The 20,491-nt window shown below is 39.9% G+C and overlaps 1 protein-coding gene across 2 annotated transcripts in view; it reads right to left on the bottom strand.

Moving 5' to 3' along the window:
• Positions 1-7,669: 7,669 nt before the first annotated feature.
• The window catches only part of ALDH1A2 (aldehyde dehydrogenase 1 family member A2), a 56,279-nt gene continuing 43,457 nt past the window's right edge, over positions 7,670-20,491 (bottom strand). For both annotated transcript variants that reach the window (XM_032194651.1, XM_032194650.1), the window contains exons 8-13: positions 20,061-20,163; positions 16,915-17,099; positions 16,055-16,219; positions 15,483-15,640; positions 14,622-14,696; positions 7,670-9,900 (exon numbers count right to left, since the gene is read on the bottom strand). In XM_032194651.1, coding sequence (XP_032050542.1) covers positions 9,828-9,900; positions 14,622-14,696; positions 15,483-15,640; positions 16,055-16,219; positions 16,915-17,099; positions 20,061-20,163 — 759 coding nt within the window. In that variant the 3' untranslated portion in view covers positions 7,670-9,827. The remainder of the gene's footprint in view (positions 9,901-14,621; positions 14,697-15,482; positions 15,641-16,054; positions 16,220-16,914; positions 17,100-20,060; positions 20,164-20,491) is intronic.

A 20,491-nucleotide genomic window follows, 5' to 3' on the forward strand; every position in this document is an offset into this window, starting at 1 on the left:
ATAAATAAATAACTAACTTACCATCGTATATATGTATTGAACTTGCCATGTGGCTGTGGAGAAATGGGAAACAATACACCAAAACTGCAGTAAACTGATACAAGCACTGAGAAAGCTCATTTGTCTACAGTCAAGCCCTGGTGAAAGTTGACGGTATTATTTATTAGCTGAGAGATCCTGCACTGAGTATAAATATGTATAAATGAATGGCTGGTGTGGCTATTTGTAACAAGAAAAATCAGACCCCCTACTTAAGGTCTTAAAAGATCATTAGTTCCTAAGAATTTCAAGTGCTTTCTCCAGCTCAAGCATGTCAGAAGTGAAAAATTTTTCAGTTCTGCTCCCACAGATCTTTAGGCAAACACAATTCTTCTTGTAAGTCTTATCAGTCCTCAGTGTATGTGTTTGCACGTATTATTTTTTTTCTTTATAATAGTATGGTTACAGTGTTTATATGCAAGGAACATGGCTCAGAAAAGGAGGACAACAGAGCCGGGAGTCAGGAGATCTTTGTTTGGTTACAGCCTTTGAGGCAGATTTTCCTCTGTAATCTTGGGATGAGTTGCTGCATTTGTTTTTCTCAGGGAGATCCTTGTCTGTAAAATGGCGATAATAATTATTTTATTTTTTTTCCCTGTTCACAATGTTTGTAGAGGACAGTAGGGCCATGGTTTTGATTGACTGCATATAAATAATCAGGTGATCAATTAACACCCCCCCTTTTTTTTTTGTGCCATGATGTGCACAGAACATTGACAAAGATGATGCAAAAGAAAACAAATATTGTTGTCCCTGCAGGCCACTGCAGCTGAAACAACTTAATTTTATTAGAACTGTCAAAAATGAATGCTTACCTTGCAACTTTGATTCCCACTCCTTGTAACATTGGTTTGTTACCATCCAAAACCTATTTGTACTGTAAATATGTTTCATAAGGAGTGTCCATATCTGTACTTCTGTGAAGAGAGGACAAGTTTCTTTCCAGATCTGAATCTCATGAGCAGCCCTGACCTAAATGAGCAAACTGAACCAAATCTGTTGATTTTGATTCTATCTGGGGTCTGGAAGTTTTGAATATTATGTGAGGCTTATGTAGCTTGATTTGTTGTGCATAGAGGAGCCTTTCCATCTAGATTTCTAACATTACGATGTCTTAAAAGACACTCACAGCAGGTTGTAGAAGAGGCACGCAGGAGGTGTAACCAAGTGCATGACCAGAATCAAGGCATGAGGCCACACGAGGTATGCCAAGGACTGGGGGGAAAAGAGGAGGTGAAAGTCTATTTAAGCCACCCATTCCTGCTTCCTTTCCCTTTCCGTAATTTATCCTGGTTTATCAGTTGTTCTCTCTGCTCAGGAATACCTGCAGCTACTAATTAGCCCATGACGGTAATGGGAGATGGATTGTGACTCAAGCTAAAGTAAGCAAGCATGTCTTCCAGAGCTTTAGTAACCTTCAGCAGGGAAATTCTAAATTATGGATGGAAGCCTAGGATGTCTTTGTGGTTATTTATTTAATAATTTAAAGGTTATAAAAACATGTTTGAACAATGAGTTCTGGCCATATAGTACCTTTGCTGCTGCTTACTTTCCTGATAAAAACAGATTACAGAATCACTTGCTGTAAGAGGTATGTTGTACTGGCCATTTCCAGTTCTTTAACATAGTTTTTTGCAGGCAAAACTAATGATGACTTACTGAGCACTGCCCATTGTGACCGAGTCCTGACGGTCAGTTATGTTTGCTGCCTTGGGCCCTGCAGTCGAAATTACCCAGGAGCAGAGATTGATGAGAAGCTGCTGCCCAGCTTGCCCGGTGTTAATGGCAGAGGTGGAAAATACTAGCAGAGACTATATGCACAGTTAAACATCCAGTGCTTTACACAGTTAGACCCTCTGAAGAGGCACCAATTACTCCAAGAGGAGTAAAAATTAAGGAAAAATAAGTCAGCTAGGGAGAATAATGAGGAAGAAAAGTTGATTGTCCTATATAAAAAGAAGACAAATTGGAAGAATCCCATCAGTTTATTCTCCTTTGTCAGGCTGGTGGTTCAACATGCTGTACTGCTCTGTGCAACGTGGTTCTTGCTGCTGAGCACAACTTTCACAACTAAAGCATGAAATCTACCTTCAGTCTTCTGAGCTTTGTGTAGAAAATGCTGAGAACAGCATTTGCAGAGACCTTGGTGTGGTGACTTAAATTGCTCCTCCAAAAAAAGGCTAAGAACAATAGAGCAAAGCATGTTTGTTTTTTTTTCCTACTTAGGCTTTCAAAGTTCTAGAAGCATCGTGAAATCTCTTGGCCCATAATCTTAAACTTTTAGAAACTTTCAGCAAAGTGCCCCTACCCAAGCAGATTCTGCAGTCCACAGTATGAATTTTGCATGAGAAAGAATGGGGGGGCCCCAAATGTTTGAAACTGTATGCTAGAAGGCTAGCTGGTAATTAGTCTTCCTAGAGTGGACATTGTAAAAACAAATCATCAAGCCATTTGTTGCTGTTCTACCTAAGAACACAGTAAAAAGTCTCCACTCCAAAACCCTGAGAAAGAGCTCAGAATGTTCTTTGTGTTTTTAAAACAGAAATCATCCAGCAGCTCTGTATTTTAGCAGAGCTGTGCACCAGCCCTTCTATAATACATTTGCAGATCACTGTAAGGGAGAAACCAGGTTGAGAAGCAGTATTCGTGGTGATTTTATCATGTTTTTATGTCTATTGGAATATGAAATTAACTTAAAACATTTGGCCCAGAGCCTTGGCTATAAAACTGCTACAGATGCAGGAGATGGGAGCATATTTCTGGGCCTTTATGAAAGGCATTGGGCAGCTGGAGTCTACTGTCATTTTCCCAGCAGAGCAATCTGAAATGGTGGTAATCAGAGGGGTTCACAAAAAGGAATCTAATGGGAGTTGTGGAGAGGGTCAAATGTACAGCATTCCCCAAGGAAGCTCCTTTAAAAGTCCATTTTACCAGTGGCATTTCCTTGGCATTTTTTCCCATAAATATTTGGCAAATGGTGTTTGTCCTTGGAAGGCAAATGCTGTAAGACTTGTAGAGAGCCGGGCCTGCGGCAAAGGCAGAGCAGGGACTGCAGAGGGTTCTGCTGCAGTTTCATTATGGGAGTAAGTATTTCTGTCTGTGGTGATGGGATCACAGAGTCGGACAATTTATCAGTCCCCAGGAGCTCTCTAGCAGTGGCTCCCTGTGGCCTCAGGTGTGCGTACACACTGTGGAGAAACCTGGGATGGATTCTCAGAGCAGAGTCCATTGCCCCAGCTGGGTTTGATGCCAGGACAGAAAGGACACAGTGCTCTCAGCAGCCTCACCAGACTTACCCCCTCCCCTGCACTGGCTGTTTGCAAGCCCCTGTGATGAGGCAGGCCTGCTGCAGCGTGGCATCCTACGGCATCTTAGCGTACTGCTCAGCAGCCATGGGTTGGTAGCTCTAGGAATGTGTGGTTCTTTGGAGACAAGGTGTTTTTCTCCTGAGTTGAACTGCCAGGTTGTCTTTAAAAGCACATGACACTGGAATAATAAGGCCAAAGAGAATTTGGCGGTTTTCATGGACTTTTTCAAATGCTTGATTTGAATAAAGGCTGTCTGGTTAGTCCCCACAGCGGTACAGCCTGGGGATAGGGTATCCCACTGTCCAACCCCATGGGAGAGCCGTCCTTACACTGTGAATGAAGAAGCTGGGAGTTGTGACTGTCAAGATGCAAGGGGAGTGCTTTAGCCATCATTGCTATTCTGCAGTTTCTTGGTGAGGGCGAGGAGTACCTTCCCATTCAGAGTCCCAGAAACCTAAGTACTTGTGAAGTTCTGAATTAAAAACTTGAAGGAGGCTTCTCTTGCCAGACACAGACTGCTTTGGGATTGTATGTCAGGTGCCAAAGCCTGGGAGAGGTTTTGGACCAATAGAAAGCAGGAAACAGCAGAAACTTCAGAAGAGATCCTGCTCGATGTCCCGGCTTGTGGTCCCAGGAGAGTCTGAGAAAACCAGTGGACTGAGAGCTGGAGCCCTTTTGCCAGGGGAGGCAGTGCAAACATTTGATTTTTGTTTGGCAGTGACGGTGAGCTGCATGCAAATGTCTCACTGCTGTAGGAAATAGGAACTCAGCCATGCATACAAAGAGCGGGGAAAAATCCCAAGTGAAACAAGTTGATATTTGTACAAGTTACACCAGCCTCATCATGAGGAGAAAGAGAGTGGCTAAACCAGGTCACTAAAAATGATCAAATTGTGTGCGTGTATGTGCTTGAGTTCTTTGACAAAAGCTAGCCATGGATTGTTGAGAGGCCAATGTAGCTAAGTTCTTGCTTTCTTACATAGATAAATTGCCAAAGGAAACATTATCCAAACAGTTCCACTTCAAAGGCAAGACGACAAGCTTTGGAGAACTTGCGGTACTTTCAGTCTGGACAATAACCAAGTGTAAAATGTAAAATATACATGTTTAGGAAGTAGGACACATGCCGTTCAAGACAGGCCTTTCCCATGCTCTCAGACCAGTGCAGCTTCATTTGATGTGCAAATGCATGATGTGTGATCTGTCCTGGCAATGTGCTGCCTGCCAGCAGCACAAACATTTCACAAGCACCCTTTTGGGTTACTTCAGCACGCTGTATGCGCAGCCTCCTTGGCAACCTCTGCAGCTTGAGCTTTTCTTACAGTGGATTGCCGTGATGGTTGCACAATCCAGGTTCATTTAGCAGGTCTCACCAAGAGACACCAGGCAAATAAAACCACCTCAAAACTAGCATGGAATCGTAGTAGTGGATGACAGATACTGGGATTAAATGTCAATAGAATTAATGTTAAGCCAGGTTCTCGGAACAGATGTCCCAGCCTTCCTGTGTGTCTGAAACATCTGGGCATTACATCTGATGGCAAGGGTCCTCCATCACATGTTCATAAATGTCACCTGAAATTGGGCAAAACAATGTTCTCTGGAGTGCTTTCTGGAACTGCAGGTGCAGCCATAAATAGCCGCACTGTATGCAGCGCAGGGCAGCCCCTCACTGTTTGATGGAACTCATCCTGTAAGACCGTGGAAATGCTCACTGTGCAGAAGCAGTGGCTCATGGGTGCAGTCCTTGTCAGTAGTGGCTTGAGTGGTTTTAAATTTATCAATACCAGAAAAAGGTGGCTGGGGTCTTTACAGTGTAAACAGGCTTCATTGTACCTGTGCTGGAGGCAGGGGAGAGCTTGGCTTTTATGAGGGTTCATGATTTAAACTCAGCTGGCTGAACTGCTTAGGAGTTAACCATTCTTAGGAAGCAGCAATACGTGGATGTGCTTTTTCTGTTCCTCTGACAGTAAACTAAGGGGATTAGGGACACCAGGCAACAGCTCTGCTGCCTTCAGCCAGTTGTACCAAGAGGCAAGTCATCTTTGTGCCTGTGTTCCTTGACAATATGTTCTTTGGGGCAGCTTCTCAGTCATAGGTGTATGTAGCCTCTAGGTCTTGGTCTTACCTACCCAAGCACATGGTGCTAAGCAGTGCCCCGACAGAGCAGCTCTGGCTGCACAGACGGTTCGGCCTGCTCTTCACCACTAAAACAGCTGAGCTTGCACTGCAGCCAGATGAAATAATCTGTTGCTTATGTTGCCCTTGAATTCCAGGGTGTCAGTTCTGGTCCTCTGTAAAAAAACAGGTAAGTGGTTATGGAAACCAGCATCCTAGCACTCCACATTGTGCAGTGTGGAAGACGAAAGTGGGACTGCAACACCTAGTAGTAGCGTATTCTAGCTGCACCTTAGTCCCATGAAATAGTACCACTACTCTCACATCACCCTAACTCATTCTTCCAAACGGCCCACTTCAAAAATGCTGCAGTCCCCTGCTTTGCTTCAGAATTCTCCAAGTTTTCTGGCAAAGCCACACATAGTTCCTTGGTACCTGTGTGCTGCCAGTGGACAAAGAAGATACAGAGCAAGTTAATAAACTACATTTAATAAGGAAAAGGATAAAAGATGCATTTTATGCAGCTATAGTGTAATGTGCTCACAGAAGTCTGTCTGAATTGCTTGGCAATGCTGATGGCATCTAATAGCTACAGATACCTTTCCTGATTCCTGCTACAGAGCGCTGTAGTTGTACAGCACTGTGAGTGTCAGTCCTTGCAGTATAAGGATGTTAGAAGAAAAACCACTTCCTGTGCTGATAGACGTAGCATGCAGTAAGTGGAGGTATATGGATACAAATGAAACGTGGTTGTAAATGCAGCTTTCCAGAGCTTGTGGTGTAACCATGTGGAGAGCTGTGTTGGTGTCCTGAATTCAGTGTTGTTTTGTTTTTCCAGGAGGAGGAGTGCTCTTTGTAAATGGGAATAAATAAATATGTTAGTGCTATTCAAGTAGTATCCATATCCATCACTTTGTCTGAAAGCCATGAAACTGAAATTCTGTTTGCCTTTGTACATAGCCTTTTTCCAGAAGCAATGCACATTTATTTCTGAACTCTCACTTTACTATACCTGTATACACATTTATTGATACATTAATTCTCACTGGTTGGGGGTCCATGAATAAGTAACCACTTATTCACTATGGAGTGAGTTTTGCTTCCTTCCTTAGATGACAAAACTGTGTTTTCAGTGGGTTCCAGAACAACCTTCCTTCCTTCAGTTCTCTTTTAGAAAAGTATTCCTTTGCGTGTGCTTCTGTAACTGCGTGGGGTGGTGAGAAGGCTTGCAACTAGGTCAGAGACAGAAGGGAGGGGATATGGAAAGTGCTCGTTGTCCACTCACAGTCCCATGACAGTGTTGTGCGTGCCACTAGTTAAGGCAAGTAGAAGAGAAATTTTGCTTAATATATTCCTGACAACCCAGACTTTCTGGAATAGTACTCCTTTTTGAGAATACAATTTCACTTCTAGTGTTAATTTTTGTTCTCTGCTATCCAATCTGTTTTAGTCAAGTTACTTTATCTTCAGTGATTGCCTGTAGAGTGTTGATTAAGCCAACAGCATTATTCTGTGACACTGAGGTATAACCAGTGCTTGCCATACAATGAAGTAGCTCGGAGCTATTAACTGAGTAGTTACTTTATCTAAGTAGGCACCATTTCAAAAGAGGAATTCTGTTCCTAGCAGTGAAAGTAACCCTGGAATTAAGGGATTGCTTGAGGGGCAGTTGTGTAGTACCTGGCCGTGTGAATTTTACTGGCTGTCAAATTAGCATTCGGTCTGTTCTTTTCCCCTGTTTCAGCATTTTGAAATTAACATAAAAAGATCTGAGTGTTAATTTAATCATCTCTCTGACTCATGTACTGGAGGAAGAAAAGACATGGTAATTTTTTTTTAAACATTATCCAAAGCTCAAGCTGTGATGCAGCAGTTTGCAAGGGTGTCCCACTGGTTCTGGTCATTTCAGACCTTCCCCAATAGCTAAACTTTACGACCACAAGGGTGAGGATGAACTCTGGCTATGACCTGGATCTGCAATTCACAAGTGTTTTTCATACAGCTGCAATAATATTCCAGAAAATGTAATTGGCCTTTTACTTCATTCACTTCTGCAAATGAAAATAAAGCTACTGTGAGAGCAGATCTTTTGCTAAGAAAATATTTTTTTTTAATATTTTTATAGCTCTGTCAACAATAAAGGAGTCTCACAGTCTAAAGTCTTTCTCTAAACCTTTTTAATGGAAAAAACTTCATAGAAAATATCCTTTTACTTTTTTAATAACATATAACTATATACATGATTAAAAACTGTAACAAAAAGCTGCAGGGACAGGAAAAATGTTTTGTTGGATCCATGCAGATGGTACATTTAAAAAAGGATTTTACAAATCCATGTACATCAAATGGAGCTGCAGTGACAAGGTTGAAAAAATGGCAACTCTATATTATTTACCTGAATGTACAGGGAATAGAGCACAGACATACAAAACACACAGAAAGAATACAAAAGAGTACACAGTGTAAATGCTGTTACCACAGGAAATCTCTCTCTTTTTTTTTTTTTTTTTTTTTTTAGGTAAATAGGAGAAAGGAAGTAAAATCTCCTTTTTCACATTTTATATTGCAGTTTAAAAGGTAACTAATTATTTGCTGTATTTTGTTTTTCTTAACTCTGACATACACAGTAGAAGTATATGGCATCTGCATTTAACAACTCAGGAATATTTGGATTCATTTCCATGTCTGTGAATGCACTGTCATTTCTGAATAACATTGTGTATACATATTGCTTTGAAAACACGATATGCAGATTGACGTGAGTTAGAAGTAGAAAATATTGAGGGCTACAACACTACCAAGTGCTGTATACTGTTGTCCTGGTCCTGCAGTGTATTTAAGGGCACACACAAGTTCAAATCTACGAGGAATTGCTCAGAGAGTAAAGTTAAGTACGTGTGGAAACAATTTGCTAAATCAGGTCTGGAGTTTTCAACAGTTCGTAGTACACACTCTGCAGCCAGAACTGTTACACCTGAGGCCATAACTCTGTCCTTACACCCCACAGAATGTAGCTACAGTAGATGATTTACTGTACTTCTAAAATACGTTGTCTTAATTCTAAGTTAAAACTTAAAGTGAAACCTTAAAAAAAATGTCTGGGGAGCTCTACATCTAGAAAGAAGACGGGGATAATGTTTAGTTTGTTAATTGCAAGTTGGAAGAGATTCTGTAGGCAGCAGGAAATAGCATGTCAGGTTTTAAACATCTTACTTCTAAAAGATCATGTTCATATTTTTGTCCTGGGCTCAACAAAAAGCAGACAACAATGAAAATACAGTACTAGCCAGGAAGTTCACCTAAGGCTCCCAAGCATGGCGAGGATGGCAAGGCATAATTTAATAAGAAAATAAAATCAAGCTAACTTCTTGACAGGTGGGCTTTCACTAGGTTCTTCCTGTGGTAATGAATACTTAATGATTCTCAGTGTAATCACAAGCAGTTTACTAGCAGACAAATAAATGGAGTCTGTGTGTGCATATACTTGTTTAAAAAAAGAAAAAGTGAAAACAACAACAGTGACAGCAACAACAACAAAACTAAGCAGGCAATGAAAGTTGAAATATTCTGTGAAGCCTTGGGATCTGTTCCTGTTCTCCTTAGCACTCTTCCACCCTGTCTGGCCATGCTCTTTTGGCAGGTAAAACCTTTTAAGTCCCTGTAAGTGAGGGAGGATTTCTGCTTGTAACAAGCCATAAAATAATTATTAAAATAAGCTTTGAAAACCAAAACACTCTGGGTCATGAAAGCCAAATCTCATGATATTTGGATTTCATTGTCCATATAATGATTTAGTACCTTCCCCAGTTTAACCTCTTTATGTGAGCATGCTAATTGGAAAGTTGCCAATATACCAATTTTGGGCTGGTTACAGTTCACAGTCTTACATTTTTTTCAAAACATGAATGGTACTTGATTATGTTGTTTGATCCTAGCATTTTGGGTAAATTTGGCTTGTAAAGCCCTTTATGAAACAAGAATGTCAGAAGAAGGCAGGTCTGCTTGAGAAGGCAACTTGAAAGCAGTAAGACTTACTTTGTTTATTTAAAGAAGAGATAAATGTGTGTATGCATGCATTTGAATTTAACAGTTTTATAGCTAGAACTGTTATTAAATGATGTCCAATAGCAACTTTATCTTGTTATGGTAAGTTTTATAAAGATGTAACTCTCAAGAGAGTTTCATGAAAGCATGCAGAGTTGGTTTGCATTCCTTATGCAATTATGTGCCCAGTATATATGCTGCAACTTAATTTCTTAAATACATTTTGTGTAACACTTTTTATTCCTGAGTGCTGGTCTCCATAAAGAATACAGAGGGTGGCATCATGTGCTCTTCTGCACAACATGGTCTTCCATCATTTTAGGAATTCTTCTGAGGGATCTTTATTGTCACAGTTTTAACTTCAGAATATTCTCTCAATCCACTTTCACCCCTAGAAAACAAAATGCAGGTTCATCTTAGACCAAAAATTAATTCTGTATTCAGCAAAAACTTGTAAAGTGATTCTTTGATGAAGTTAAGATACAACCTACATTTCTAGGCATAGGTTTCTGTTGTACAGTGATTTTGTACTGGTTTTCCTTTCGTGATGTCTTTCAGAAAACCTGAATATGAAGTTGCAGGCTAGTCATAAGACCAGTGGATGGCTCCAGCATTTGATAAGGAGATACAGAATGATATTAAACCCAGAAATAGTTACTGTCCCTTGATGGAACTATTGGAAGTGAACTGATGCACTCTGTCCTTTCCAGATCCTGAAAATGTTCAAATACCAAGACCTACACTACTGACCAGTGAATTTACTGCTTGTTATTTGCACCCAAGAAAAAGAACGTCTAAACAGTACTATGGAAAACGAACTGCTCACAACTTTGGATAAAGGTAACAATGACTCCTAACCCACTGGTCTTTTTTCCCTGACAAAATGTTCAGCAGCAGAAATCAACATTTGCACTTACTGTGAAAGAGAACTCAGCCTGCTCATATTTCCACTAGGTAACGAGAAAACCTGTTTTTGTCCTGGCACAGCTTCTTATCTAAGATCCTACATACTTTTAGAAGCTAGTCACTTACTAGGTCCCAGTCATCTGACACGTGACTCTGTGGGATACATGTTCTCCTTTGTGTAAGTGATGCTCAAGAAATGTGTTTCTGAGTGCTTTGTAGATTTTCTTGTAGTCAGCTCTGGCCTGGCTCATCTCGTAGACAACTCTGCTGAGGCACAGAGCAGCTATGGCATGGCTTCTTGGACGTTTTGCCTATCTCCTCTTAGATATAGATACTTGCACTTTGCTGTGCATATTTTGGGTGATGGAGATGTGTGTTCTAGTCAAGTCACAAGTTATGTTCTGCTGGCTGCTGTGTATGTAAAGCAAAGTCCCCACCTCAAAACACGCACAGTCCAAGTCCATGAATGGAGGTTCTCTTCTATATGAACTTATATGAGGATTCTTTTGCACAAGCACTTAGAGTCATTTGCTTCTTGGTTAAATTCTTATCCCCATCCATAAAACACACCCAGTACCGTTCTCTTACTTACATTAAAACTAAAAAGTGCTGACACGTGCATTATCATATTAGCATGTTTAGCGTTTGACACTGCCTTCCCCCTGGATCCAGCTATGCAGAATTTAAAATCCCAGCTATACCATAAAGAATATTTCAGGGGAGTTCCTCAGAATCCCAGTCTAGTAAATGTTGTTTTCAGAATGGAGTGAGGAGCCACTGTTCAAAGCAATTAAACCCTTCAGTCAGTCCCCAGTGTTGCATAGCCTCCTTTGTGTTTCCTTCTATACTGTATGGTTTACACAAAATGTAATGTTGGGGGAGGAGTCCTGTGACTTTCCCTGGAAAGTTAATGAATTTGTGCAGAAATACAGCATTTACCATCCCATTTCACCCTACATGCAGTTTTGAAAAGTTGCCAACACACTTCAGCTTGGTAAGCCTTACACGTAGTTGATGTCTAACTCACTAAGGCTGGTGTTTTACTAAGCATTTTACTAAGCATTTTAAGATGCACAAGAGCCTAAGTACAAGCAAGGAAATATATTAGTAAAGATTCTTTAGCATGAGAACAGATCTGATTGAGTTGGACCACCTCACCCCCAGCTTTCAGGGGAACATCTTAGATTTGTTTCCAAAAGGATGATCAAAACACTTAGTTATTTATCAGACTTAGCTGAGACACAAAACCATTCCTTTATGGCATACTAGAAGCCGTCACCAGGAGCTGCATGGAACCCAAAAACTAAAACTAGTAAGTCTCTCTGCATGAAAGTTTCTGCTTGATTTGGTAGTGATGCAGCTTGGCTCCAGACATCTGATGAACGCATTTTTGCAAGTTACTATGTAACCTGCCTCACAGTATCCAGTGCCTTTGTGTATGTTCCAACTGCCAGTTGTTTTGTTGTTTTGTTGTTTTGTTTTGTTTTGTTTTGTTTTACCTTGGTCTGGCAAACAAAATTAGTTGTATTTATTGGTCTAATTCTTCATCTCAAGGCTTCAGGGCCTTGTGCATTTGTATTCTGTCTGAAAGTTTGGAAGCGGGCAGTTGTGATGAATTCTAAACCAACTGTTTTTCTAAAGTTAAAAAAGTTTTCATGCTGAATAGGATGAAGGGTAATTCCAGACCATCAGAGCAGATGAGTCAGTGCATGTTCAAAGGGCTTGGTTGTCCCCACAGCCTAATACAGGGAGGCAGGGAGCAATAACATCCTGTTGTATGGCAACTTTGTGTCTGTTTGAATTGCAGTTTGGTATCAGGGTGAGAACAAGGTTTGTGTCTGTGAGAGGGAGGAGCCCAGAGGTCAAGTTTGCATGATGCTATCCTTTGGTTGTGGAGGTGTGAGGGAAGGGGAACAAATTGCTCTCCAAAAATAAATGATATTACATACCCTCCTCCCTTCCTCAAGCAAAGAGAAGAATGGTAGAAAAAAAGAATTACAACTCCAAGGCCTTTGCCTACTTGCACTTCTTTTTGGAAATGCAACTATGCACTGCTGTAGCTCAGAGTCATACAGAGAATAATAATTCCCATGACAGTAAATGTTAAGTCTGAGGTAGAATAGCACCTCCTTCCCTTGAAGATATTTGGACAGAGACCAGAATTCTGGGGGACTTGCCTGATTTTCGGTTCAATTTTACACGACTCAGTTACTGATAAGGAGCTTTAAAAACCTGTAAATGTAAATGAATTGCTCCTTCAAACTCCTTCTAGAATAAAATAATATTATACTTCTTTAAGAATAAAAGAATACTGTAGCCTTAAGGTAAACAGAAATCAGTTCCATTCTGTACAAGAGTTTGGGTTCTCTATTGGTATGCACATACTCTGGTACATTTTGTGGGAGTGTAAAATGAGCGTAGCACATCTCAACTTTGGGTTCCTATTTTCCCAACGTGTGATAAAAATCTGTGAATTTTAATGCAGGAACAAAATAAGTCCCAGATAATACATTGCTAGCACAAATATCACAGTGGCAGAATTACAATCTGGCTAAAACATCGTATTAGCTTAGCAATGGCACAGATATGTATGAACACTTTCTTGTCTTGTTTTTTGTTCTTTAATTACCAGACTCAATATTATTTATGCTGTAAAACGTATCACTTAAACACAGGGATCTAAGAAACCTTGGCATTTTAATAAAATGTATGCAGATATAAATTGGGGGGGTGAATTAGAAGGTGATATCTGATCAAAGAGGTTGTGAAGGGAGTAAAATAATTACTCATAAGCAGGTTTTCAGGCATCTTGGTGTGAGAGAGATGATTGCCATTCCAAACATTGCCTGTTTATGGTGAGTATTGTCAAAGCTGTGGATGTGAATCAAGTGTACAGCTATCACAGATTTTTCCTTGGGAGTTGGGGTGCTGCCTGATTCTGCCTCTCCTTCCCCCCTCCTCTCCCCCCCCCCCCACACACACTTTCTTTTGCAAAACTCTACAATACTAATATGTGAGTATTTTGCTTGCACAGTTAACCTCCCTGAAGTCAGTGGGGTCACTCTTGGGTGTCAGGTTACTCATGTGCTCTTTCGAGCTTAGTAGTTTTAGAATATTTTCACAATGATAAGAGTTAGATGAGCTGACATATTTATGCCAGTGTGAGATCACCTCATAACTCATGAATGTGGAGAATAGTATGAATGTGTTATTCAAAGTACTCCCTAATGAGGGAAAATATTTCAGACTACATAGAGCTCATTTTATAGATCAAGTTGTATACTTCAACATATTTAAAGTTTTAAAGAGTTTGACCTTAGTTTAGTTTTACTGCTGAGTTTGCCATTAGCCATTAGCTATTTTGAAATCTTAGGTGAGACATATCTGGTATACATGCCTCCTGCACAGAAATTAATTGAATCCTTTGTATGCACAACCAATCTGGGGCTGACGCAATTGCTAAACATTTTTGTGATTGTAATGAGAACTAAAAACTGCTAACACTTTCAGTTAGGTACATGGGACAGCATTTTAGAAGGTAGCTCCGTTTCAAAATATTTGTGACTTTGTTCTAAACGGAATAAGACAGAAAGCTTTGTAATGGAAGGTGATTCTTTCTAAGGGATATAAACACATTTGTGTATTGTTCTGTAGGCCTGATTTCGTCTAACATTGTTTATAATTCTGGAAAAGACAGACACCTTTTTAATTAAATTCAGATGATCCTATACTGATAAATGTAGCAAAAGGAACAGAAAGGAAAAAAAATGTAAGAAAGCAAAATACATGGCAAAACAACTCTGAAACAAGTACAACAAATGAGTCAACAAGCATAAAGCAAGATATGAAATAGAATCTTTCTGGAAAATTGCTGATTAATATGGAGAAGGAAAACTTGGAAAACACAGGTTGCAGTTTGAAAAAAATACTCAGAAATTTTCAGTATCTTTCAGAATAAGAAGGGACTTCTTGTAACTCATTTTGTTGTGTTAAAATAAATAAATAAATAAATAAGGAAAGAAAGAAATGGTTTTACCATATAAATCGTTTGCATTTAGAGCTGGCAGTGGTTATGAGTCATTTTTCACTATGCCCTGATCCTCTGATGGGAATATGTCCTGATCTTAATTTGCATGGAAGGGTTCACTAATGTTTGTTAAGTTGTAGAGCTCAAAATAGTTTAGAAGACAGCAGTGTAATACTTACATCTCTCTCCCATTGCCAGACATTTTGAATCCTCCAAAAGGACTTTGGGCATTTAAGGCATTGTAGCAGTTTATCCTGTAACAGGAAAAGGCATTAAGTCCAATTGCACTGTCAGACATTTGGACAACTCAGGAGATACTGAAACTCATGGAGCTAAGGATACTGTATAGCTCTTAGTACTAACAAAATGGTCTCTTGTTGAAAAGAAAGGAGGGACTTAAGCAAGCTTCTACTCCTTGCTTTAAAGAGAGTGGGATTTAGCTTGTGAGGACTGGAGGAGGGCACTGAACACCTGGATGCTTCAGTAATGGACTGTTAATCTGCTGACAAATTTCAGTGCCAGTTTATAACACAGAGCTATTAGGTTTGAATTTGTCCTTTTTCCACCTGATTTCTCGAGGATCTTTAGTGTATCCAGGCTTGACATATCAAATTGCAAGCTATTAAACTTTAGAAGTGTCACTTCCTACACCTAAATACAAGAGAAATAGGCGTCCCTTTGGTTCCTTAAGGTTGTAGAAAATACACGATTTCTTATGCCTTCAGCAGAAACCTCACAGGCTTCCTCTGCTCCACGGAAAGGATAATTTACACTGTTTTGTTTTCAGCAATGCTGTTCAGCGGTGTAACTGGAAGGTCATGCTAACAGAAAGCAAGGCACTTTCCACTTTCAATAGCATTCAGCTGCAGTGAGCAGACTGACTACATTCCCCAACAGCTGTTCTGTATCTTGGTTAGTGATTCACCACTAGGATGATCTAGATAAACACAAAGACAAAGGGTGCAAAACCGAGGTAATGTAATGATAATGAGCTAAACTCTTTATCTCTGAGAGCAGGAGTGTGATAACTTCTGCCTTACCAGACTGTGCCAGCCTGCATTGCTGAAGAGACCGTCAGGGCTTTGTTTATGTCATTTGTAAAGACAGCAGCTACCAGCCCAAAGTCAGAATTGTTGGCTCTCTCTATAACTTCATCCATGGTTTTAAACCTCAGTATTTCTTGAACAGGCCCAAAAATCTGCAACAAAGATTAATCATTAATTTGAAAAACAGCTCACACAGAGGCATTTATTCCTGTTCTGTTCTGCTTTATAAATGGCCTCCTGTTTTACTCTTTACAGATTTTATTAGTAGTAATAGCTGCCTGTAAAAAAGCATGAATTTCCCAAAGCTGTCATCATAGTGAAACATAATTCATTTCTTCTTTTATCTTGTCTTTCAAGTCTGAGACTCTAAAGCAAATGACAAAAATTAAGCTTTTTTACCCAAACTGATGCTGTCAGTTGCTCTGTGACTAAGTTCTGAGAAGATTTTAACTTTTTTTTTTTTTTTGGTATAATGGTCGTTTTCACTGTAAAGCTTTTGTCTCAAGAAGTAAACAAAAGAAACAAAATCATGTTTAGGACATTCTAAAATGATCTTGCCCATGTACCTCCTCCTTGGCAATCCGCATGTCATCTGTTACATTGGAAAACACCGTAGGTTCAATGAAGAAGCCCTTTCTTCCTAGCCCTTTACCCCCACATTCAAGTTTTGCTCCTTCGGTAATGCCACTTTGAATCAGTTCCAAGATCTTGTTGTATTGTTTTTTATCAATCTGAAAGAGAGAAGAAGCTGTTTGACTTGCAGGCCATGCACTTTAGATAATTAAACCAAAATAATTTTTTTAGGCAAGTCGTCCCAGAGAGTAGACTCATGCATATTTTCACTGTTTGAGCTTGAGAGGCCAAAGATCTACAGATAGCTGCTGACTGCAACCTGGGGCTCAGTCTTCTTAAGAATGTGTCCCTGTATGTATGTGGCTCAACTCACATTGTTGCTAAGGGAGATGGTTTATAAGAACAAACAAAGCAGGGCATTATTTTCTTGGCCAAAATTAACTTCTTGACAGTGGTATAGCCCAGCTGGTTATTAGTATCAGGAATATCTTTTAAAGATATATTTGTAATTTTGACCATCTTTTGCTTACAGTTCTTGTTCTTGTCTCTACAAGCACAGTTACAGTTGTAGACAATTCTTGACAATAAGTGCCTGCAAAAAGACTTTTGTGAGCCTTTCTCCTATCAATGGTAGCACTATGCAATTCACGTCTTGGGAGCTGAAGTGCAGAATCTTGCTGTTAAAACTGTGGGGTGAACTTTCTGATATTTAGGATGAGAGTTCTCACTAAACAGAAAACATCTCTGATTTCAAGTGAATATGCACTGACTGGACTCTGTTGTGTTAGAGTTTAAATGCTTCTGGGCATCTGGGCACCTTCTGGGCTGCAGAGCTGAAGCACTGTTCATTTACCTGTGGACCTTGTTCTGTAGTTGGGTCAAAAGGACTCCCCACTACTCTCCTCTTTGCACGTTCTACACTTCTTCTTACAAACTCTTCATAGATTGATTCTTCCACATAAATCCGTGAGCCTGCAGTGCAGCATTGACCTTGATTGAAGAAGACTCCTTGGTGAGCTTGTTCCACAGCATAGTCCACTACAAAACCAAGACAACATGAGTTGCTCTGAAACATCATAGACACATCTGCTGTTGCACCAATGTTATGGTATGACATAGCATCACATTCCCAAAACTTCAAAGCAGAAGTAGAATTTGGTTAAAAACACCAAAACACTGAACAATACATTATTGTTGTGCCAGGCCATAAGTGAAGGTGATTAATTTCATTTTTTTGTTTTAATACCTGTGAGAATAGGAAGTTTTAGTACATTTTAACATGTCTGAATTTGATTTTTTTTTTTTTTGTCATTTATGCCAGCCTGGACTGAGCTATACTAGGGGGATATTAGGAGCACTACAACTGTTTCAAAAGCACCAGTTTGCAAGAGACCACTTGGGAGTTCAAGCACCATCAAGTTAAAGAAGTGTCTGTAGATAATACATTCTACATGCCATCCCTTGACGCAAGCCACAAATACAGCTTAAGATCCCACTGCAAAAATTAAATCAAGCTACAGTTGTAGCAGTCAATACAAGTAGGACATGCAAAACAGCTTCAGCAATGCCTTGCACATCAACAACATGTCATTTACATGTATTAACAAAAACTCTTAAGAGGACCCTAGGAAGTGGGTTGTGCCCCATGCTATAGAAGTCTTTCTGACTTAAAGTCAGTAGGGGAGGGGAAAAATTGTTTATCCTCTTATACTTGCAGTTGATTTAATCCTGCATATGTGAGGATTACAATCAAGCAAGTACTTGAGAGAATTTAACTTTGATAATGGCAAGAGTTATCCTTCCCAAAGACAGGTTATTTTTCTGCAAGACAGAAATATCTTCTTGGCCTATAGAAGTGACTAGGTGAGGCTTTAAAAATACAGGCTAATTATGGAACAATCAATCCCTGATTCCTGTTCCAACTTCGGAGGTGCAACCAACACATCCAATATTCAAGCAGGAAAGGGAAAAACAGCCATATTTAGACAATGAGAGCCAAAATCTCCCACGGCATATAACAGCTGACTAGAAAAGCATTTGGGCCATGTGGCACTGAATTTATCATCAAAAAGTGATGACCTGCAGCACTGCAATACCTGTTATCAGCTGTCACAATTCAGAACATTGTTTAAAGTATAATCTTTCATGGCATAAACAAAGCAATGATGCTTTACTTCCAGCATGGCCTAAACAACTCCATCTAACAGCAGTGTCTTATTCTGTGTTCGGCATGGCCATGGAAAAAAATGATGTGGGGTATTCCCTGGACCACATTCAAGTTTTCCCAGACAGCTCCATGGAGACTAAAAACAATAGTGGCTAGAACTGATTAACTGATGTTTCTTTCTCTTAGCAAAGTTAGGCACCATGGAGGGGCTCTAACCATTTTTCTCTGTGTGCATGTGTGTGCATGCGCACTAAACTTCAACAGCTTTGTCATGCTTTCTGCTAACTTTTGGCACACAGTGTTCCTCAAACAGAACAAACAGCTCCTTTGGAACTGTGAGCAAATTGTCTGCTGTTCTTAAATAATCAGAGCTTTGAAGACTGAATTTCAGGTCAAGTGCTAGTGGTTTTAATTATGGGAAGCCAGAGAGCTTTAGTATGTTACACTGTGGAACAGACGGTCCTGGGGAAGACTTCGCTCTTCTCTGTGCCCTGTTATTCCCTTGTTGCCTGCAACTTCTCACCAACCTTATTTGGCAGATTCAGGTCACAGATAAACTGTACCTCTGTGTGGCAGCTAGGAGTGTTTGTCCTTCCTCTGTGGAAAGGGACAACACAGACCTGCCCCCAGCATATGTTACTCTACTAGAAGTGTTCAGGTGATCCAATCTGAGCTAGTAGGTAAAGGACATTTGAGATGTGGTGATTTCTGGTGGGAGATGGAGATGGGTAACCGGAGTACAGGGCTGTAACATCTGCACCTGACTTTGGTTGACAGGAGCCTTTTTTGGTTTACCGGGGTGGCTATGACTGCAATTTAGCCTCCCAGCTTGATAAAACTTTCCTAAGTAGAAATGACTTCAACTTAAGAGAATTCTTAGGCTTTTCCTAGTGTTTCAACATTGATAAATTCTGAAACTGAATATGGGATTTTAACCAGCTCTTGTAATTCATGCTGTTCAGATCATTCTTCTGTTCAGTTTCGATTTTTGAAACTAAAAGACCAAATCTTAAATGCCTATTTCTTTGGGTTACAAAGTAAATTCTCAGAAAATGCAGTAAGTACAGTGTGCCTGCACACAGCCTGAAACAATAGGTCAAGGCAAGGTGTGAACTGTCCCATTCATCTTAATGGGGTGTTAACTTCAAAACCTCCCGCTGACGATTTAAATATCAACATTGTTAACTATTTCATTGCTTATCATGTAAGCAGAAACTTCCAGTTTGTGTTTTATCCTATTCTGAACTTCTGTCCTGTACCTTCAGGTGCCAAAAATCCCAGCTGCACGTCATTCAGTTGCCAAAATCTTCAGCTCCCTGCTGACAATGTCATTGAGGACATTTCAATACACAGTTGTGCAATTGTGAAGATTTTTAAAATGGAAGACTCTCCATTTATAGCTACCATCAAAACAGCTTAAAAAAGTAGTGCACTGAGTAGATCAGCTCCTCAAGTTTAAATCAGAGCCCTCCCTTTTTATGATTGCTATGAATCTATCACAGATTTTCCATATTTAAAGCACTAGGCCACCTTGCTGCAGAGTTTAGAAAAAATACATATGGGACCATGATTTTGATTAACACCATATCCACATGCTTGGTTTTAATTGTTTTTATTATTATTATTATTATTATTTTTTCCTCTGTGAATCTCTGGGTACAAATGTTGTCTTTTTATAAAACCATCACACTCCAGGCTGTTTCTGTAATATTGAAAAGTGCAGTTGGTTACTTCTATATTGGTCCATTTCACTTTATCTAAAAGATAAGCCCTAAGATGAAAATAGAAAAGCCACACAAACATTTAAGAAAAATGTGGAAGTGCTGACTTACAATCCGCATCTGCAAAAATAATGTTTGGGCTTTTCCCACCCAGCTCCAGTGTAACTCTCTTCAAATTACTCCTTCCAGCTGCTTCTTGGATCAGCTTCCCAACCTGAAAGGAAATGGAGACACGTTTTACAGGCAATGTAGTCATACAGTTCACTTTAACAGCCAATGCTGGACATCGCTGGAACTGAGCCTTAAATAATCCAGCAGGTTCTTCAGTCTAAACAGATTCTCATCATCAGTGGACAGCTTTCCAGTTCTCTCTTTTTTTTTTTTTTTTTAGAATCGGAGAGGGGACAAGGCACAACACAAGGTGTTTGTACCCTTCACCCCTTTGTGTCTATGCTAACATGCTGTAGGATTTATTTTAGAGTGCTTTAGGAGGGCTGAATTAAAAATCTGAAATTGGCATAGCTAGAATCACTTCCATGTGG

This window comes from Aythya fuligula, chromosome 11 (assembly GCF_009819795.1).
Source record: "Aythya fuligula isolate bAytFul2 chromosome 11, bAytFul2.pri, whole genome shotgun sequence".
Taxonomy (NCBI): domain Eukaryota; kingdom Metazoa; phylum Chordata; class Aves; order Anseriformes; family Anatidae; genus Aythya; species Aythya fuligula.